Source organism: Anopheles maculipalpis, chromosome 3RL, assembly GCF_943734695.1.
Source record: "Anopheles maculipalpis chromosome 3RL, idAnoMacuDA_375_x, whole genome shotgun sequence".
NCBI lineage: Eukaryota > Metazoa > Arthropoda > Insecta > Diptera > Culicidae > Anopheles > Anopheles maculipalpis.
The window spans coordinates 40,278,741-40,298,982 of NC_064872.1; the positions used below are offsets into that span (position 1 = coordinate 40,278,741).

The window sequence follows — 20,242 nt, forward strand, 5'->3', positions numbered from 1 at the left end:
CGAATCAGTAGTTCGAGCATTACACTCAGTCGCCCTTTATGTAGACTGGGTGAATGACACCCAGTTTCCACTACTGCGGTAATTATTCCTGTTCCCAGATTCTCGTGATCAGCTTGTGCATTTCGACGGTAAGCCTCTCCGCCAGTACATCACTACCAGCAGCCTTGTTGCTTTTATGCTGCTTGATGGCGCTGGCAACCTCATCCAGAGATGGCGGAGGCACTTCGTCCTCTACACTGTTGCTGTCACTGGTGTTGTTGCAGCTGTGTTGCTGCTGCTGTAGGCTTGTTCTGCTACTTGTACCAACCTCTCCTGTCTCTGCTCCGTTCAGGTGTACTTCGAAGTAGCACTTCCACCTTTCGATCACCTTCCGCTCGTCTGTCAGGAGATTTCCGTCTACGTCCCGGCACATCGCGGTTTTAGGAGCAAATCCACTCCGTGCCTCTTTCAACCTCCTGTAAAACGAGCGGGCGTCCCCCGACTGAGAGAGCTGCTCCAGCAGCTTTTGATCTGATTCTTCAAAGCGGCGCTTCTTGTCCTGGAAGAGCAGTGTCTGCTTTCTCCTCAATCGTTTGTAGTTTTCCACGTTCTGACGGGTTTCATGCTGAAGCATGAGGGCGCATGCTGCATTCTTCTCGGATCTCGCCTCTGTACGTTTTCGATAACATCCGAGAAGTGCCTTACGTCTATAAGAACGAGGTCAATTTGGGAATAGGTTTGTAGCGGTGATCTCCAGTTGTAGCTGAACCGAAGTGCATGCTGGAAAAAGGTGCTGCGAATGGTCAAGTGCTTGGAGGAGGCGAAGTTCACAAGTCGAAGCCCGTTGTCGTTTGTCAGTTGGTGGGCGCTGAAGCTTCCAATTGTTGGTTTATTTGCCTCCTCCCGTCCGACCTGAGCATTAAGGTCTCCGATGACGATCTTCACATCATGTTGTGGGCAGCGGTCATACTCTCTCTCCAGCTGCGTAAAGAAGAGCTCCTTCTCGTCATCGGTGCTCCCAAGGCGCGGACTGTGCACATTTATGATGCTCAGATTGTAAAAACTTGCCACGAATCTTCCACATTCGTTCGTTGGCTGGCCACCATCCAATCACCCGTTGTTGCATCGCACATAGCACCATGAACGCCGTACCGAGCTCACGCGTTTCTCCACCCCTTTGGTAGATTGTGCAGTTGCTACGGTATTGGCGCACCATTGTACCCTTCCTGAAGTGCTACTATCTCGAAGCCTCGGGCCTGGACCCCATCTAATAGAATTCGGGTGCTTCAATCAGCTGTAAGGGATGTACAATTCCAGGTTCCGAGCCTCCAATCATAAGTCTTTTTTCCTTGTGGGAGTCTGTATCGATTGGTCCGGTGTAGTAAATTCTGTTGTCGCCCTTTTGTTGCGGTAGTTGTTTTCTAGAGATGGCTTACCATGCCTTTCCCCCAACCCCCTGTTTCGCTAGAGGGCCTACGTATCCTTGCTTAATGTCACTTCGGATGTCAGGACAGAAGGGATAACCAGCCGCCCCTAACATGGAGAACAGACGCTGACCATCCCCACCCCCGCTTAATTTAGCCATGTAACCCATCCTTCCAAGGGGTTGGGTTCCCCCGTATACCCAAGCTCTGATATTTGGAGAGATATGTTGCCGTTCTGTACGCCGTGGACGTATTGGGTCGAAATAGGGTATTGAGATCCTATATTATCCTTCAAGAGGTGTCGGACCATACCCGTATCAGTGCGGTATTGCTATAAACACTGATAACAGAACGATCATGGATGTTTCTAGAAAAGGCTGTTATCACCTCACCCATCCCCATCCGAGACTATTGTTCAAATGTAAAATGAAGGGCGTCATGGTCGTGTAAACCTATTTCACAAAAATAATTGCAAATATATTGATATGTTTATAACATTTATCAAGGACGATGACTTCTAATTTTTCCCTGATGTTGTCATGATGCTAAAAAGCACTGTCAACCATAGTTATAGCAGAGTTCTTACAGGAATTTGTTATCTTGAAACATTGTGGATAGCACAATTTAGGTTGGTGTTCCTGTTATGTTACAGGTCCTGCATGATAAGTATGCAAAGCTAGATGTGGTACGGTTCACTTGACCTGGTCTTTGAGAAAGGACCATCCTATTTTGAACAAAACACCGCCAACACTCCCAAGAGTGTCCTGAGATATTTTTTTTTCTTGAGGGTCTGACGACAATAGGGCCAAACGTGCAAAGCAAATTAAACAAAATCTTAAGATCGATAAACAATTACTTATTTATTTTGTTTACTTTAAAATACATACAATTGCATTCATTGAAGCTACGCCAGTGCACATAAGAATCAGAATAATTGAAACAATCCCCAAAAGAGACAGCAAACTGAAAGTTCCCAGCATTCCTTATGTGTACACAACAATAGAGCTTCTTAATAAATTCTAATCTGTAGTTCACAAAATAAAATCAAGCCTTATGTCTCGCCATAGAATCTGTCACCAATTTTGGGCTTCTTTATTCCTCATTCCACTCACCAAAATTTGGTTCTCAATCACACCGATCGAAGCATTTGGTGGACACAATTGTTATTCTATTTGGTGGTTTTTCACCTTAATTACAAATTACTCGCGCAACGCATTTGAAGGTGCAATTCTCTAATCTGGCCACATGCGTACGTGCTCGTATCAGATGAGTTACGGAGATAATCATATATTTTGCACTATAAACCCGAGCACCCCTATTCGTCGATTTGTTTCCTCTCGATCGCAGCTCTAATCAGTTCAATTTATGGTTGCACACATTGACCACTTTGACTCTCTGTCTTCTCATACCACTTTTCCCACCAGGCACTCTAATCAAATGGAAATTTACCTACACTCAATTTCAAATCAATGTGTATAGTGGTGTCATGCGAAATTATTTCAATTGAACGCTCGATTACGACGACGACTGCATATTGATTAATAAATTCATAAACCACTCTAAATTATTCGTGAGCGAATGATGTTCTGGTTAACTTTTTTTTTTTATTTCTGTGCAGTATAGAAAAATTAGGCATTTTCCGAATCTATTCAACTCTACACAGGCTTGTGCCTTTTCTCTACCTATGCTTTTTACCCTCCATCAAAATAGCGGTTTTCTAATGCTAAATACTGCACACCCATTGCACCATCCCGTAGAGCAGAGGGGACCGTTCGGGTGCAATTAGTTTTTGTACATATCACATAGAACCTTCTCCATCGGTGTGTTGCCGATCGTTTTCTGGAAATAGATTGACTCTATTTTGTGCGAGTTGACCGCTCGCAGCAAGGGTAGCATCAGCAGCAACCGTCCGAACCTTGCAATCTGTCCCGGAAATTGTGTCCGTGAGTGTTGGGCCAGCATTACCTAGAAAGGACACATAGAAATTTAGCTCTCTAAACCGTACTCTTTTCCTAGCTACTAACCTGTGCTTGGTCCTGGAGATTTTCAATCTGTACCGGATCTTTGAGCCCTCGCGCTTCCGAGCGAAACAACACGATGGCTTTCATGCAGGCAAACTCGGCCGGATCAACCAGTACAGACTTGAAGCGGCAGAGTGTGTCGTTCAGAACTCGTAGGTCTTGTGCAAGCTGCAGTTAAACCAAAAAAAAAAGCAAAACACTGTTTATATAGGGCATGAAGATTTGAACGTTGGCACGGACCTGTCCCGGTTTGAAGAAGCCAGAGTTGTTTGCACTGTTACAGTGTTCGTTCAACGAGAACAACGTGCATGCAGTAGTATCAATCGGCATACACCATTGAATGGCGTTCAATAGAAACAGTTCTGCCCAAGACTCTTCCAGCAAGATAACCTAGTAAACAAGTAAGCAAAACATTTTATCAGTAAGCATTAGTTACTCCAGTTGACTGAGTCGACTATAATTCACTCACCTGATCCCGAAACGTAAGGCTTGCGAAGCTGGGAAGATTCTTGGCCCATTTAACGGCCATAAACAGAAGTCGAGCACTGGTTTCATAAATGGTTTCTTGAAAGTTAAACATCTGCAAAAACAATGCGTTTATTAAAATATATTTACTCATCTTTCTTTGATTACGACAGTAAAGATCAAGACCTGTTTTTTTTACTACACCGTCTGCTAAATCAGCTAAAATGAATTCGAGGGAACTTATAACAAGTCAGTACTCACCGGTCCTTGGCCATAAAATGGATGATTCATCAGACTGGGTATGGTGTTGTTATTTTGTGCCGGATCCGTATCCTCATCGTTGGTCACGTCAATTGAATCATCTGGTAAAAAAGATAGCAGGTGAAGCGACTATTAAGTAAAGCCCATCCTTCAATTTCTAGCCCTTTTACCTAATCCTAAACACACAATGCCAGTGAAAAATTTGTACATTTGACTGCTAGCGATTTAACTCGATTATAATACCACGCCATTTGACAAACGATCTTTCAGGTACCCGTATGTGACTCCCTAAAAGAGCAAAGCCTCTTTTTTACAGCATCGTTCCAGAGACACAACCCAACGGTGATGTAAAAGAGCGAAAAAAATCTAGTCGTGTGTTGTTTTTTTTCTTCTGCTCTCACCACAGACGCCGTCGGTCGTCTGGGGTCGATATGCAAATTGGGTCTTTACGATGAAAATGAAAAATAAAAATTCAATCAAATGAAAAGCTGCACCCACCATGATGTACCCACAAGGAAAGAAAGCAATGAGAGATTACCCAGACCAACGGGACTTCAGTTTTCCTTTCAATTACGCAAACTTTAACAACGCAAATCTTGGCACATGGCACGTGCATCGTAGTTTTATGTGATTAAAATAAGATCTTTCGAGTAAAGGAGCGGTTTTTTTTGTTTAAATATTAAATAGAGTGATAAAATGTATACGAATAAATAATTAGTTTTACATTTATCCTTAATCTTTCAAACATCAATACATCCATCATGTCGAGGATTCCAGCAAAAGGAATCCTAAAAATTGTTGTTTAATTACTTTTAACCGAATTGCCATCATTAGTGCTAATCGATTCATTAAAAATGTTGCACAAAGTTTTGCTATTTATCATGTTACCAATCTTTCATTTTTTTCCTTCTCCAATAATCAACACCAACTTATAAAAAATACAAACAATCAAACTTAAAGTGTCAAAAAGTTCGATCAAACTGTTTTAAAAGTACATTTATCTACCGTGCCCCTAGCAGCGATTTCTGCCGTTTGCATCTCGCACGATTTCCTTCCCATTTAACCGATACCAACAAAACAAAAAAAATCGCCTCAATTGATTCGCAAACCCTCGCGATCAGAGGGACTAACTTTTTTTTTTTTGTAACCAGCTTTACCACCGTTACCATCACGCGAAACGTGACAGTAATGCTAGTCCTTATGTCCCAAGAGGAAACGATCCGACAGACGGAAATACTCCGTACATGTTCTTCCCCATTTTTTCTTTACTGTTTTCTCTGCTTAAATCAAAATACGGGCTTGGCAATGCATACTATCGAAAAATCCCTGACGTGTGGCGCCGGTCGTAACGGATCCTACTTTGGGCGGATGAGATTCTCATGATACATCTATTAATAAGCCTTTCGGGAGTTGCAATCACACATCTGAGAATTTAATGTTTGACGTGCCAATGCTTGGAAGTGATTGATTAATAGCATGATTCAGTGGACGGAACGGTTTGACTTCGCGTATTTAGCCCTTCCGATGGTTTATTTATTCGTACACATTGCGTGCTAATTGGTGAATAATTGATATTAATAATAATACTCCATCCAGTAACTGGAAAATAGCACAAAAATGTAACTATCGTAAATTTGAAAAGTGTTCAAAAAAACCTTTCAAAAATAATGTTAATCGTAGATGTTTTAAAACTCCTGTGGCCAAAGTTGAATAACTTGTTATTCAACCTTTTGTCGGAAAAAGCTATGAATTTCAACAATGGTCACGTGCAGTTAAAACGGACCAGTTTCCATGGACTAGCCCAAGGGTCCTGCTTGAGCCCCCTGTTGTATAACTTATGTTAGTGAGATAGACTCTTGTCTAGCGCCAAACCGCAGTCTTAGACAATTGGCAGACGACGGCGTTATATCTGTTGCAAGCAGAGACGCCGACGAAATACAACTGGCTTTACAAACCACTCTGGACAATCTTTCCGAGTGGTCTGAAAACCTTGGTATCAAGTTCTCTGCAACGAAAACTGAGATGGTAGTCTTTTCTCCTTTTAGCGACACGGGAAAATACAGGGAGAAAAGACCATATGACCTGAAAATTTTCTTTCTGTATGGTGAAAAGATATCAACTACCGACAATTTTCGAAACTGGAGTACACATTTCACCCATCTGGTGCAAAAATGCAGTAAAAGAATCAACTTTCTAAGGACAGTCACAGGATTCTGGTGGGGCGCACATCCATCAGACGTCCGGAGACTGTATAAGGCAACGGTACTATCCGTATTAGAATATGGAAGCATATGCTTCCATTGGGCATCCAATACGTCGATACTCAAGCTTGAAAGGCTACAGTACCGCTGTCTTAGACTCGCACTAGGGAGCATGAAATCTACACACAACATGTCCCAAGAAGTCATGACCGGAGTGATGCCCCTTAAACTACGTTTTGAAATGCTGTCGCTTCGCCTTCTAGTCCGTTGTTCAGTATCAAATCCATTGATAATAGAAAATTTTGAAGCGCTTCTTGAGACAGGTTCTAAGAGCAAAATCTTAAAGATCTACGAAGATTTTGTTGCCCTACAAGTGCATGCTAGCGCTCCACAGGCATTAAATCGTGCTGCCCTTCCTGAGAACTACAGTTCCATTTTAATAACAGATTCCTCATTGCGCGAGGGAATTAAGACCATACCTAATGATCTTCGCCCGAGGGTAGTTTCGGGTATTTTCATGAATAAATATGGTCATTTAGACCAAACAAGCCAGTACTACACTGATGAATCATCCTCTGAGGAGGGCACTGGCTTCGATGTTTTTTGCGAGTCCACCGAAGCTTTTTTCAAATTGAGGCAGCCATGTAGTGTTTACACCGCAGAGCTAGCCGCAATCTTGTACGCACTATTGATGATAGCAGCGAGACCTTCGGACCAGTACTTCATCTTCACTGATAGCCTTAGTGCTATTGAAGCACTGAGATCTCCGGAGGCTGTTAAGATTCAGGACTTCCTCACCATCAAAATCATTGAACAGCTTGGCTCAATGTTCGATAAGGCGTTTAGGATTTCGCTAATTTGGGACCCTTCTCATTGTGGAATTCCCGGCAATGAGAAGGCAGACTCATTGGCCCAAAACAGTCGTCAAAGAAGGCACTTTTACGACCGACCAATCTCGGCCCAGGAGTTCCTTCGTTTCCCACAGCAACTTTTCCTGTCTCGCTGGCAGAGCATGTGGGAGGCGAATGAACTCGGGCGTTTGCTTTTCTCGATCTCTCCGCAAGTGTCCCTGCGGCCTTGGTTCAATGGGCTCTCTGTAGACCGGGCGTTCATACGGATGATGTCTCGACTGATGTCGAACCATTTTACGTTGAATGCTCATCTACAGCGTATAACTCTGGCTCAGACAAAAGTGTGTGGCTGCGGTGACTGATTCCACGACGTGGATCACCTTCTGTGGTCCTGCGTGGAGTTTGAAATTGCAAGACCCTCCTTGTTGAGCGCAGTCGAGGATGTCGGCAGACGACCAGGTACAGAAATTAGAGAAGTGTTGGCTACCAGTGACCTCCCCTACATGAGGATCATTCACCGATTCGCCAGAGACAACGGTCTTGTCCTATGATTCCACATCCCAAGTATCCTTCCAATCCTTATTAGTATTTCCCCATTCCTTTTTTGTTAAATGTTGTGTTGTCTATGTCTTAAGTGTATTTTTTGTAGTGCCACGGGTGATCCGATGACTGGGCAACAACACTCGAGGGCGATTCCAAAACTGCCGTACAAGGGAGGCAGGCGTTGTTGAAAGAATAGTGTTCTCCACTCCAATTCAGCTTTGACACATTGTGTTTGACAGCGTTTTCGTCGGAGTGTTTAGCGGGTTCAGTCTCGAGAGTAGTGAAGTCGCTTTCGCTGCTGCGGGATAGAGCTTGTCGATCATCCTTTGATTGGACGTTGACTAGAGTGAGCTTGGAATGTCATTGCTGGACTGCACTGGAGAACACGGTACGCAGACAAATAAATGTTCGTGCTGTCTTAACGATGTTTATTTGTTTGTTACAGTCGAGACCAAACCACAAAGGTCAACAATAGAATTGGTGGTGTTGAGGCCGTTCGGAATAGCCGGAATTCGGATGCAACCAACCACCAAAACAATAGCCACAATAATAGAACCGGATCATCAAAACGCACATCATCCACCAATACATCATCATCATCATCGCCACAACCATAACCGAGATAAGGCAAAGAATTAGGAGGAAATGCCTTACCAAAAAGATTGTAAAATTTATTCAACACAAGCAGTGTTGACAATACGGTACTGGGCCGTCATAATCAATTGTAAATAAATAAATCAATGTTGTAAAACTGAAATATCTATTAATTAGAATTAACTTATTAATATATCAAATAATCTGCAAGCTATCTTTTTGCATTCCCAACATAATTCACATGCTCAACAAATACTATTTATGAGTAAAGTTTATCGTAATTGTCAAATGCACTCGGACAAATCACGGCAAAACAACATTTGCCATGCATAATCCTTCCCTTTTCCAGACGACAGAATCATTTAGCATAACAGCATAATGATTTACCAACTCCTCCCTTTATCCCTAGCAAACTCGCTACCGATGGTCTATCTGAACTAAACATTCATCGTTTACCCTTGATTGCAAAGGGGTCGACCCGGATACTGGTCTCTTATGAAACTATGACTAGCCGTACCAAACCATCCCGACCACCCCGCCAAATGCTATGAAGGGCTATTATTTATGCGATATTAAACCACCCCGAGAAAGTGACAAATAGTTATTTTATGCCCTCTGGAGTAAGTCTCCGGCACTTCATGGCATCCGGTGGTTCCACTGTGTGGTACACTCTTCTCATTAGTCAAATTAATTTTACCGAAAATTGTAGCTCTCGTCTGAGAGTATTTACGCCATTTCCCTATGCAACGGTCTGCGATCAACAAAGTAATCGATTAAATTATGATTATGTCATTTTATGACTTTCTCTCGAGTTCCGGAAGAGTCACCCTGGAAAGAGGTTGATTGCGCAACTTTCAATTGTGATTGGATGTGATAAAAGTTCAATCAAATAAATTGAGCTCACAACCACACTACACTGAACACAAACCCTCTGTTCGCCCTTCCGTTCCATCATGTTCCCTCCTTAAAACACTTACCATCGTTATCGTTCATGTTGTCCTGCTCCAGAATAGGACTAGCCGATCCACACGACGACGAGCTGTGATGGGGATGTTTCTCAGCCCCCATGCTTGAGCCACCAGTTGGACAACCACCCGTTCCGAGCCCATTTACCGATGTCCCGTGCGCCGGTGATCCTGCTCCACTCGGCGACTGATCACCGGCCATCGAGTGGTTAGAGGACGATGCCGTATTGAGGTTCTCGGTCGAACCAGACGAAGGATTCTTGTTGTTGTTGCTATCGCCACTACTACTGTTCATAGGAACTACGGTATCTCGGTCCCGATCGGAGCTATTTCCAGCCGAATGAACCAAACCGGACGTGCCATTGTGTCCCGGCATACCGACACCGTTGAGATTCATCGACAGTCCGTTCGCTAGACCGTGCATAGCGGCATGGTGAGGATGATGGGGATGGTGATGTGGTAGACTATTTACCAGCGAGGACACCTGGCTGTGGTGGTGCAGAAATTGACTAGTCGGTAAGGCGGGTGTTGGCAGAATACTGGGACCATACCGGGACGGTGAAAGTAATGCCAATGACACTGGAGGCCTAGTCAAACGAGAAAGCAAACGTTTACAATTAGTTGTGATGTAGAATTCCATCGCGTTTACTCTTCCTACGGGAACATTATATACTCTCGAACAATTAAATATGCAACACTCACCCAAACACTCCCACGGCTACGGCTGCTTCTCGCAAGGCCCGGCCCTGCTCCATATCCCGCAGTGCCTCTGGTCGGATTGTTGCTGTATTTCGAGGTTGACGCTCATTTTGCACAGCTGGAACAAGAGAGAAAAAACACAGTTACATTAGAGACAACATCCTTGTAACGCAAAACGTGGGAATTTTTGCAAAAAATATGTTCCCTTTTCACTAAAAGCAGGGTATAGCTCAGAATTATGATCACCCTTTCAGATTGAAAGACACCTAAACCCTCAAAGTATCCCTACCGATAAGGAGGATGGGAGGGATGTAACCATTTTTATGCATAATTAATTTCGCCATTTCATACCCGGAAGCGTGCGTGTTGGCGAACGTTTAAGTTAGCGGGGTTTTGACTGCTTGCAAGGATCGGCTCTCTTGCTTGGTTGTTTTAGCTCCTCATTAACACTAGCATAAGACCCCTGGGCATTCGGTGTTATTCTGTTCATATCTACACGATCTTGCCATATTTACACCTCACAAATGTCCACATACGTCGACCGAACGGCACGTGCCAAAGATGGCTCGGGACAGCAGGAGATTCTCCAAATTGTGGTTAAGCAACCGTAACCGAAAGAAACCGCTAACCCGACCGTTTTATGCAAACGAACTCTCACGAATGCACCTCTACCCGTTTGGGACACCGATCTTTTGACATGATTGCTCATACAACCCTGCAAACACCTCGCGCACGTACAGCCAAATACCATGCGGCGATGTCTTGTTAGCGTAGCGCTTCCCTCGTTTTTCCTCTCATCATCTGAACCAAAAGACAAACCAATTTGTTACACAAAAATAATTAGAACATTGTTCACGTCATTCCCTGGCCACAAGCCGCAGCGAACGCGTGTCAGCAACCAGTTCTTCCACAGAACCTGTAGCATCAGTGGCCTTGGCCGACGACGGCCGTTCCACGGTGCTTGTTATGGATGCTTTACTGAAAATCGAAAGTATGAGATCATTTGAATAAACATACACACAAAAATGTTACCCTTTTACGGGCATTTGAGTACAGGGCGAAGAGAGGATGGAGGGCTGTGAGACAGTTTGCCTAACCTAGTGCGATGAGGGAGGATTAAAAAACATAGAACAGAATAGTTAGTAGCAGGTGGTGACGGTGGTTACCAAATACGTCAATAATGCCTTTCATCTGATGCTTCAAACTCCCTACGATGCACTGTATGGCTTTTGGGTGAGGTATGAGAAACAGCGAGAGAGAGGAAGAGAGAGAGAGAGAGAGAGAGAGAGAGAGAGAGAAAGAAAAAAAGAAACAGATACAAATGCGAAAGTAGCACAATTACGATGAGAAATGGCTAAAAATTAACTAAAACCATTCAAATAAGCTATTTTCATCAGATTACTCCTTTTATTGCTGAATTCGCTTTTAGTCTATGTTGTTATCAAAGATCCATCGATACGATGTGATCCCATTTTATGTTTGTTTATACATTCCACAGTGTCGATAATATCATAGAGTCAACAAGTAGACGCCTCTTCAAACTTCTTCGCTTCAATCAACAGGTGTTCCGAACTGAGAACACATTCTTTCTTGCCTAACAATCTCTTAAATATTCTTACGCAAGGTATCGTTCCCTCCAACACAGAAAACCCGTGCCCAAGGCCTCGTTCTCGCGTTATAATCTTTTCCGATTGTTTTCTGGTCGACCTACTGTAAGCCGAGCTCCAGCATTTTTTCCATACAGGGCCTGTCATTGGATCATTTGCAACTTCGAACAATATAATTTAAAATGTGTATTTAATAACTAGCAAAACGTAGTCGGATGTATTTATGGTTGATAAAGTCTTTCCCTCCCCTTGCCACACACCCTGTTAAAACAAAAAACCTCCTCGAGAATTGTAGATGCTGTTGACTGTTTCGACAATAAGTACGTGCGAGTTTTGTGCCTCATTTGGGTATGCCCAGAGCGCAATCAGTCGCCATTACCGCTCGACTTTGATCGCATCCATTAATGAGCAAACTGTTGGACGCCTGGGGGAATCTTGGGAGCTTGTTTCAACATTGTTCGACCTTCAGTTGGCAGGTACACGAGGACACACGTGTCTTGTAAAATTTACATCTCCAAAGTATGGCAACCAAACAACACACACATACAGTAACACTCGAAATTAACACACTGGAACGGTTGTGAAAAAGGCACATCCACAACCGTGATCATCTCTCTGTCATCACAGGATGAAACAAGTTTTTCCTTTGACGAATGTTTACAATTTTTGCGGCGAGAGTTCTGCATAACTCTGTCCAAACGAGGGCCGTGACATGTCCGCAGTATTTCTAACGGTGCAGCTTTTGATTGAACCAGGCTAACACAATAAGAAAACGTGGTTTAGAACTCTCTAATGAAGTTTAGCGGTACTGTCGTTAGTTCCCGTATTAGACAAGTTCAAATGACTGTGGAGAGAATAGCTTTTTTCTTCTGAAGCTTTGTTTAGCATTGTCAGGTTTTATTGACAATATTATCACTGCTCCACAGAAATCTTTGCAAAACAGCTCTGATGAAGGCGACTAGCGATGTTTTTCGTTCCAACGAAATGGGTTTTTTAGTTTGTAGCATAACAACGTAACGAAATTGTCATAAACGTTATTTCAAATATCGATCTAGACAGATACTGTCCAATCATCCGAGATGGATGTATTATGGATTTTTTTGTGGTTTTTGGACAGCTTTGCAAACGCAAACACGCAAACAAAACAAAAAAGAATTTTGAAAACGAAGAGAACTGTAATTTGATTGCAACCTGCAGAGCTCTCATGTACACTAAACGCAACGCACTTAAGGGCATTGAATGGTTTCTCTAGTCGATTCAACTACTAAAACCTTCGATTGTTTTGCACGTTTTGAAGTTTTTCTTCACCCACCAAAAACGAACATCTTTTTAAGCTGATATTCTCTGAGTTTTTATACTGTAGATAAACCGCAACAACAACAACGTATGCCGCAACAACTTTGATGGTTGTATTACGCACTATACTGAGAACAATCGCAATAACATACTCACCATCTTTGTTCATTCCCATTGTAAGGCATTTTTTTAATCGGCACGCCTGGCACTGATTCCTGTGCGCTTTATCGACTGTACAACTTCCAGTTCCTGCTTGACATCTGAGGAGAAAAAGAAACATATTAGGTCATTGGATTACACGCCCATAATTAATATTGTCCAAGGTACTCATAACTGAGATAATATAAATAAATTAACCGCAATGAGGATTACAATCAGTGGCTATCATCCGATTTCAACTACTGACGGGCTTTCAATCAAATAACAACTCAGTTATTTTACAGAAACTGAACATGTTTCGAGACATATGCGACCCGGTAAAGTGACCCCGTACCCCTGTTAGCAGCGTGTTAAAGCCACAAGCTCACGCAAATTCACAGTCACCAAGCGTGCAAGGATTATAGTCCTACCAGGGAACGCATAATGACAATGCAAAGATGCGTACCTATCCGTGTCTATCAACCCTCCTGTCTGTTTGGTACACTTCACTTATCATGCCAAATGAACAGAATTACAAGTACTCTCTCCAAACTCGTACATACAACAATGGAACGCTTAATACCGGATCAACTCTTTACATTTTGGTGGCCAGGCATTGCTGCAAGTCCTGCAACAATCCTCCGAAAATCGAACATCCTACCGGATCGTCACCTAAATCTCATTACATAGAATGCCTCCGAAAGGGAACTGTTAATTGAAATTGAAGTGTTCGTATGACTCGTCGGAATACCAAACGTTCACTCTTACTGTCTAATACTACACTCAGATAGAGCGGATCACTAAAATGGAGGACACACACCAGCCACGCAAAGTTCAATGTGCCAAAGCGGAAAAGCGAAAACGCTATTTCCATTTCAATAAATTGAATAGAACGAACTTTGGCCTATTCTGGTGCCAACATCATTTCGAAGCACATTCGAAGGCCACAGCTGATGTGTTGCCCTTTTTCGATGGGATTAAGTGGTGGTTGGCGTACAGTTGTAGGAGTGTAGGAGAGCGCAAAATGGTGGATACTAAACGACAACAAAACGTACCAACAAAAAACAGGCATCAAACTATACTTAATCCTCAAGGTTAATGGCGTGATGCTGTTGATTTGTTGTGGCAAAAAGAGTGCCTTTCGCGTTAGTTTATAGAATTGCGTTATTCATTGTACGATTCTGATGTGAATGAAGTAATTGTATTGTACATTAAATTTAAGATAAAAACCCAGACTGACAATACAAACATCATTATCTTCATTTGAAAAATAGAACCATTTGAACCATATGAAATCTATCCAAATTGAGGATCATTAATCTTTTTCTGCACATTTTTTTAACACCTGCTCTCATGATGATTTGGAGTTCCGTTTAAGCCTCCCTCCAGCTCAAAAGGAATGAGGAATTATCCTAGTCACTGAACTTGAACTTCAAACCCACTGTGGTCAAAGATTCTCTATTGTGGTCATCTGGACACATCTGGTCAAATGTTTATTTCAACAATTGATCCCTCGAGACAGAAATGGAAAACCGTGGCAGAGAAACAGTTTATTCTCAAACAATCAAAATTATGTATCATTCTAAGATAGTCATTTTTGATACCAGCTTTCTTTTCATTTTAAAATGATATCCTAACCTATAACAGACTCTCAAACCTGTCTGCTCAACGATTTGATTACTGTAGAAGTGGTCTGTCGAAGCGGAAGAACATTTCACTCGCTGAAGCAGACTCATCCTTTGATCTTATGTACCCAAACTACGCAGAAAAACAGTATAATAAATCAAATATTGATAGTCACGTCCTTTGATGGAGGTATAACTCCACTATGTCTGTCTGAATATTCATCCTCGTTTATCCTTGTCAGATCGACCATTGACCGACAGCAGGTATACTCGATGAAGTAAATGTACATAACCAAAAACAACTCTTGCAATCTAATGACTCCCCAACGGATTCATCTCGACACAGACAAATACACTTCAATTACTATCAACTATATCGGCCATCTACTACAAGTAAAATCCTTTCCATCCACTTGTACCGCTCCACCAGATCCCTCAATCTTGACAGTACCAATCTACAGACTCGATACACAACGAAACGCATGCCCAGCTCAGCACAAATATCAAAATGTTGAATCAAAATTTATTTCCATTCGGAGCGCTCTACTACTCCCTCCGCTCCCTTGAGTAGAACATGGATTACAGTGGGATTACGGGCTTGTATGATTTATGGAACCAAAGCTCCGAAAAATGATAATGTTCTTGTCGGAAGCGAATTCCCTGAACGATATCAGCACCACGCAGGCAACGCGGCTCAGGTGGAAGAAGCCAATGGAGTTTATGTGACACAAGGACTTGGGAACATCGGAAGCCATCGTCCCTTGCTCTTCAATCATGACGATGAAATGGAACTACGCTTTTTCGCTTTTTATGCTCCTCCATAAATCTGTTCCAGATGCGCTGAGCGAGACCCATCGACAGGCCAAAAGACATCCAGTAGCGCCATTGGCTTTCGAAATTGAAAACTTTGCAATAATGGCAGTTCCGAAAACTTCGCCTCCACCCGCCGAGCACATACTTTTGAGACATTGTCTCCTGCCATTTTATTTTACCTTTACTTATCGCTGTCATGCTTTCGCGAATCTTTCGTGGATAGAGCCCTCAGTGATTTTGGGAAACATCAAACATGGATTTCTCTTTAGAAGGAGTATCTGCGATCTACGGAAACGAGTGGCAAATGTTCGATCAAAAACTTTCATTCCTGCTTGGGTCTTAGCGGGTTACCAACGATGCAAAACCATAAAATATCAATTCATCATAACACCGTTTAGTGGCGGGGACACTAAACGGTGTCGTCGTTTCATGCAACGCCCTTCATGCTTCAAGCTAAAAACTGGTTCCCTTTCACTCCTCCTATAGCTTGTCCAGCGAAGCAGAACCCAACCTGACATAAGGCAGAAGCCTCAATTCAAAGGATCAACGGTGAATCCTTGCACAAATCCTACACCAACTGGCGCTGGTTTGTTCCGATACAAGTGTCAGACCTCTTTTTTTGGTACGAGTCTCTTCCCTTTTTTAAATCCCTCACCACTTCTTCACGCTGGTCATTGTCAATTGTACCCGCGAGTAAAGTGCATTAACTTCACCACGCATCCGGCCGCATCATTCCGGACACAATTGAATGGTAACATCTGATCAGTTTCTGCCTAATCTGTTGTCCACCGGGAACAACTGGAAACTATTGCTTCTTCACCATCCGACTCGACCTGCGCACGGTAGAACCCGAAGCATTCTTCCGAGGGGTGTTGGGTGAATTGTTGATTAATTAGAATTTAATTTATTGAGTGGCTCTCTAGCACGAGCACCACCGGCAACTACCAATGCGAACCCCTGCTGCATCTTCCATCCGACCAGTCATCAGTCACGCCAACTTGGCGGTGTGCATTGATTCCGAGAGGGGTTCTACGTTAAATTGATACAGGGATTAAGTTGTAGTCTTTCGAGCGCACTTGGAAATCTGCCACCAATATGAGAGAATCCTTCGCATGGAGGTGAGCAACAACAACAACAACAAAAGCCAGGAACGCGGACAACATTCAGCCAACAAGTTCTTCTAGGAGGGTGCTTCTCGTAGAGGACATGGTAAATATTTACCAGATTTTGCTTGCACTGCGAGACCTCGCTCGAAGGCATTAGCCGGAGGGACCGCAATGTGCCACTTTCCTCATCCGTTTGATGCGATTGTTGTTATCGTCTAACGAGGAGGTGTTTTGATTGGAAAGCTATTATTCTATTTGCGTAGGAAATCGGGATGGATTGTTGTCTTTTCTTAGCACCAACATCAAATATGATGTATGCCAACATAACAGACGCGTGTCGGGATCAAGACAGCGAATTGTTTATGTTTGATAGATTATGGTTTTGGATTTATGTTTTTTCCATAATTATGGGATAATTTTTTTTATATGAAAGCATCCCATCCTATTATTGTTCGGTTCCGTAGGCAACATTTCAATGCACTTCAATGATGAAAAACATAGCAATACGGCCTGGCCGTCACTTATGAATAAAAAAATAAAAAAAGAAAATGATGAAAAACATTAAAAGTTGGTTGACAACATTTTTACATTATTAACACTTCATGAACTTTAACAATGTTTTACACTTTTCATCAAATACTCATCACATTCCGTCACATTTTAACATTGTGACATACAATTATCACTTAACTCGGATGTAAGAACTCCATGCATATGAAAAACTAAGCTCGTAATTTGTAAGTGCTTTTACTTACCGGTAGATCAATTTTCTCCGGACGCTTCGTTTGAAGAACCCTGAGCACCCATTGCATGCCAATATGCCGTAATGCTTCCCCGAGCTTGTGTCTCCACATACAACACAAATCAAACCGAGATTCTGAGCCTTTCTGGCCGACGAGCTCGTACTTTCGTTGGCATGCTGCGGAGGCCACGGCAACAACCGATTCTGAGGTGAATAACACGAAATAGGCGAGCTGCGATGTTCTGTGGATGAATGCAAAACGAAACAATAAAACATATGAAGATCATTTCCTTGCCGCTCACAACTCTTTTCTCATCGTTGGCGTCTTACCTCCTTTGCCGGACATTCCGTTTTCTATGCGAGATAATCCTCCGTGAGGTGCGTCTTCAATGCCAAACGTACGTCCCCCTTCATCCTTGTCAAGTTTATCGTAGAAATCCGCGATGGAACCTTTACTGAATCCTGTAACGAAAGCCATTCGAGAATGATCGCGTTCAGCACCTTTGTCTCGCACGATTGATATCGCTCTACTATCGCTAACTCTATCGTCAAGCACCACGTATCCTTGATTATCATCGCACATCATTTGTTTGCCCAGATACCTGTGTTCCTTTCCTCCCGGCCATATCATTGACCTCGACGCATCACATCCAACCTATATCGGCTGAACCATCTTACTCGACTCCACAAACAGCGCATCGGACGGTGAACAAACAACCGCCTCTCGAACACCCTCATACGCCTCCAAGAGGCGTGATGCGTGCTAACTCCAACGCCGTAACGTCTTCCGCGACGAATAAGAAATTAACTACTGTTTACTCAGCGGCCAACACCAAACAGACATGGTTACTTTGTAGCCATCTTTTGCAGACGCTCACATGGATGGATTCTAGTAGGTTCTCATTATTTGAGTTTGATTTCCCTGAGTCTACTAATGTGGGTCCCATTTTGACTGTTCTTTATTCATCCATATGACACTTTTGAGAATCCTCTAGCCTCTACCTTGTGGTCAAATTTTCATCCAATCAAATTTACATCAAACACATTCACCAAATTGTTCGGAGACTAAGCGAACTAAGTGTCTTACATCCTTATCTACGTGGAAACGTGACTGCCATTACAGAGTACCTTGTCAATTATGTCTTCTTCCAGCATGCTTAAGCTCAGTGGAAACTAACACCATCAACGTCACGTTTTATCATTTTAACATCGTATCGCTCTCAGAGCTTACGATGACTTTCAAATTTGCAACTCATCATTTTAACATCTGTGACAACAAACACAGCATCCCGCATCCTCTAGGCCCGCCGTTCACTTATCATAAATGGATAATTTCATGAAGAAGAATAACATCCTTCTCCCTGACGAGACAACCTGATATCCGACTTTGTTGAAGTTTCTATTTTTACTTCGCCAAATAGGTATTGTTCCAGTATCGTTCTCCTTTGTTCATTACCGTTGTCACGATTTTCCAACGCACATCAGAGCTCCAAGTGCAATCCAAGCCTTGATTCAACAAAAATCCAATGTAGCGAGTAAACCTTTCAAAGGTCTTTATTTCGACATTCCTATGATACGAAGAAACTTTGAAAACACCTTCAACAATTGTGTCAATACGCTATTGGAAGACACCAGCTCAGTGGTGTTACTTGTTACCTTTCCTTCATCGTGACAGTTGGTAACAGTGTTGCTACTGAAGAGAAACAGAGTGGTTGGATCTATCATTTTAAAGTATGAAAAGATCTCTTGACGTCCCACTTTAGGAAAGACAATTGGATGACATTTTTAAATCATTCAGAGCAATAAAGTCATTGACGTTTACTCTTCGATCTTCCACAAAGTATTATATGAAGTTTGAGATGACGAACGAGAACTAATGTTCGTTCAAAATTGTGTATTTAATACTAGTCTTAATTAAAGTGGTTAAATTGATGGTCAATGCTAACTTAACTACCCGTAACAGTGAAGATACTTATACGACGATTCGTTTTGTTAAAGATGTTTTCAATATGGTTCTCTGAAGATTCCATTCTTGACGCTTTTGATCTATTCTCACATAATTTCTGAGATTTCTCCAAGACTTTCGCATACTCGGGACAGCTGTGAACATTTTTAGGCATTTTCTCAATGAAGGTTTAGCCTTTCTAAAGCCCCACCGCGTTTAATTTAACGTTGATCAAAAGAAACTTGATTCGTATACATCAACTTCCATCACTTACCACTCTTATTGTCCTGCAATGCCGTCGAGCTGTCCATGTTATCGTTTTTCTTGCTGAACCGAAACATTCAAAATCATTTACTCGCTCTGTCTAGGCGAATGTGCTTCTATTAACATTCCATTGACTCTTGACGTGAATGATTAGACAAGCTTCGTTCGCGGTTGTTCGATGTCAACGTCAATAGTCAGAATGATATAGAATCCAACGCATATCCGCAGGTGTATTCGCTAAATGTCTATTAATCCATACTGTCGACGATTGTCAATAGCACGAGATCTACTGAACACAATTCTCACTGTCCATCACACGTTTGTTGATTGCACTAGTTTGCAAATTATTCTTTCTTCCTCTACAAGCACTGCACACCACAAAAACTGCAATAAAAACTGTCGGTCGTGTGAGTCCTCGGAATCACACCAAACACCAAGATCAAGTCTAGCAAACCAACTTCATGTCCTACACACGGTAAGGGGAACGCACAACACTGTGTTCGCAATCTGATTACCTTCTGACACGTATACACCACTCACATTCCAATAAATGCACTCACGCAACATTCAATGCAAAAAGTGCAGTCGCACATATCTGCACAACAAAGAGGACGACTTGTAGCAATTGTTTTTATCGAACTGCGTATTTTTACCGTCAAATTTCATCCCCCACCAAACAGTCGGCTTTGACCCAGGTTCTACA

At 42.5% G+C, this 20,242-nt stretch overlaps 2 protein-coding genes across 2 annotated transcripts in view; one reads left to right on the forward strand and one right to left on the reverse strand.

Annotated features, from left to right (window-relative positions):
* Positions 1-20,242, forward strand: part of LOC126564342 (actin-binding protein IPP) — a 389,363-nt gene that overhangs the window by 20,044 nt on the left and 349,077 nt on the right. The window lies entirely within an intron of this gene.
* LOC126564300 (photoreceptor-specific nuclear receptor-like) lies at positions 3,182-19,687 on the reverse strand. Its single transcript, XM_050221302.1, has 11 exons — positions 19,550-19,687; positions 17,661-17,792; positions 17,344-17,572; positions 13,063-13,166; positions 10,007-10,121; positions 9,317-9,891; positions 4,151-4,251; positions 3,894-4,004; positions 3,665-3,814; positions 3,428-3,592; positions 3,182-3,368 (listed from the first exon to the last, which is right to left on the reverse strand). Exons 1-11 carry the CDS (start codon positions 19,614-19,616, stop codon positions 3,186-3,188), a joined length of 1,932 nt encoding a protein of 643 aa, XP_050077259.1. The 5' UTR covers positions 19,617-19,687; the 3' UTR covers positions 3,182-3,185.

Bases quoted from the DNA above. Each gene is read 5' to 3' on its own strand.
- LOC126564300 (XM_050221302.1), bottom strand. From the start codon at position 19,616: ATGTTTCGGTTCAGCAAGAAAAACGATAACATGGACAGCTCGACGGCA. The intron at 3,815-3,893 runs GTGAGTGAATTA...CTTGTTTACTAG, and splicing joins GCCTTACGTTTCGGGATCAG to GTTATCTTGCTGGAAGAGTC. The intron at 3,593-3,664 runs GTCCGTGCCAAC...GTTTAACTGCAG, and splicing joins GCTTCTTCAAACCGGGACAG to CTTGCACAAGACCTACGAGT.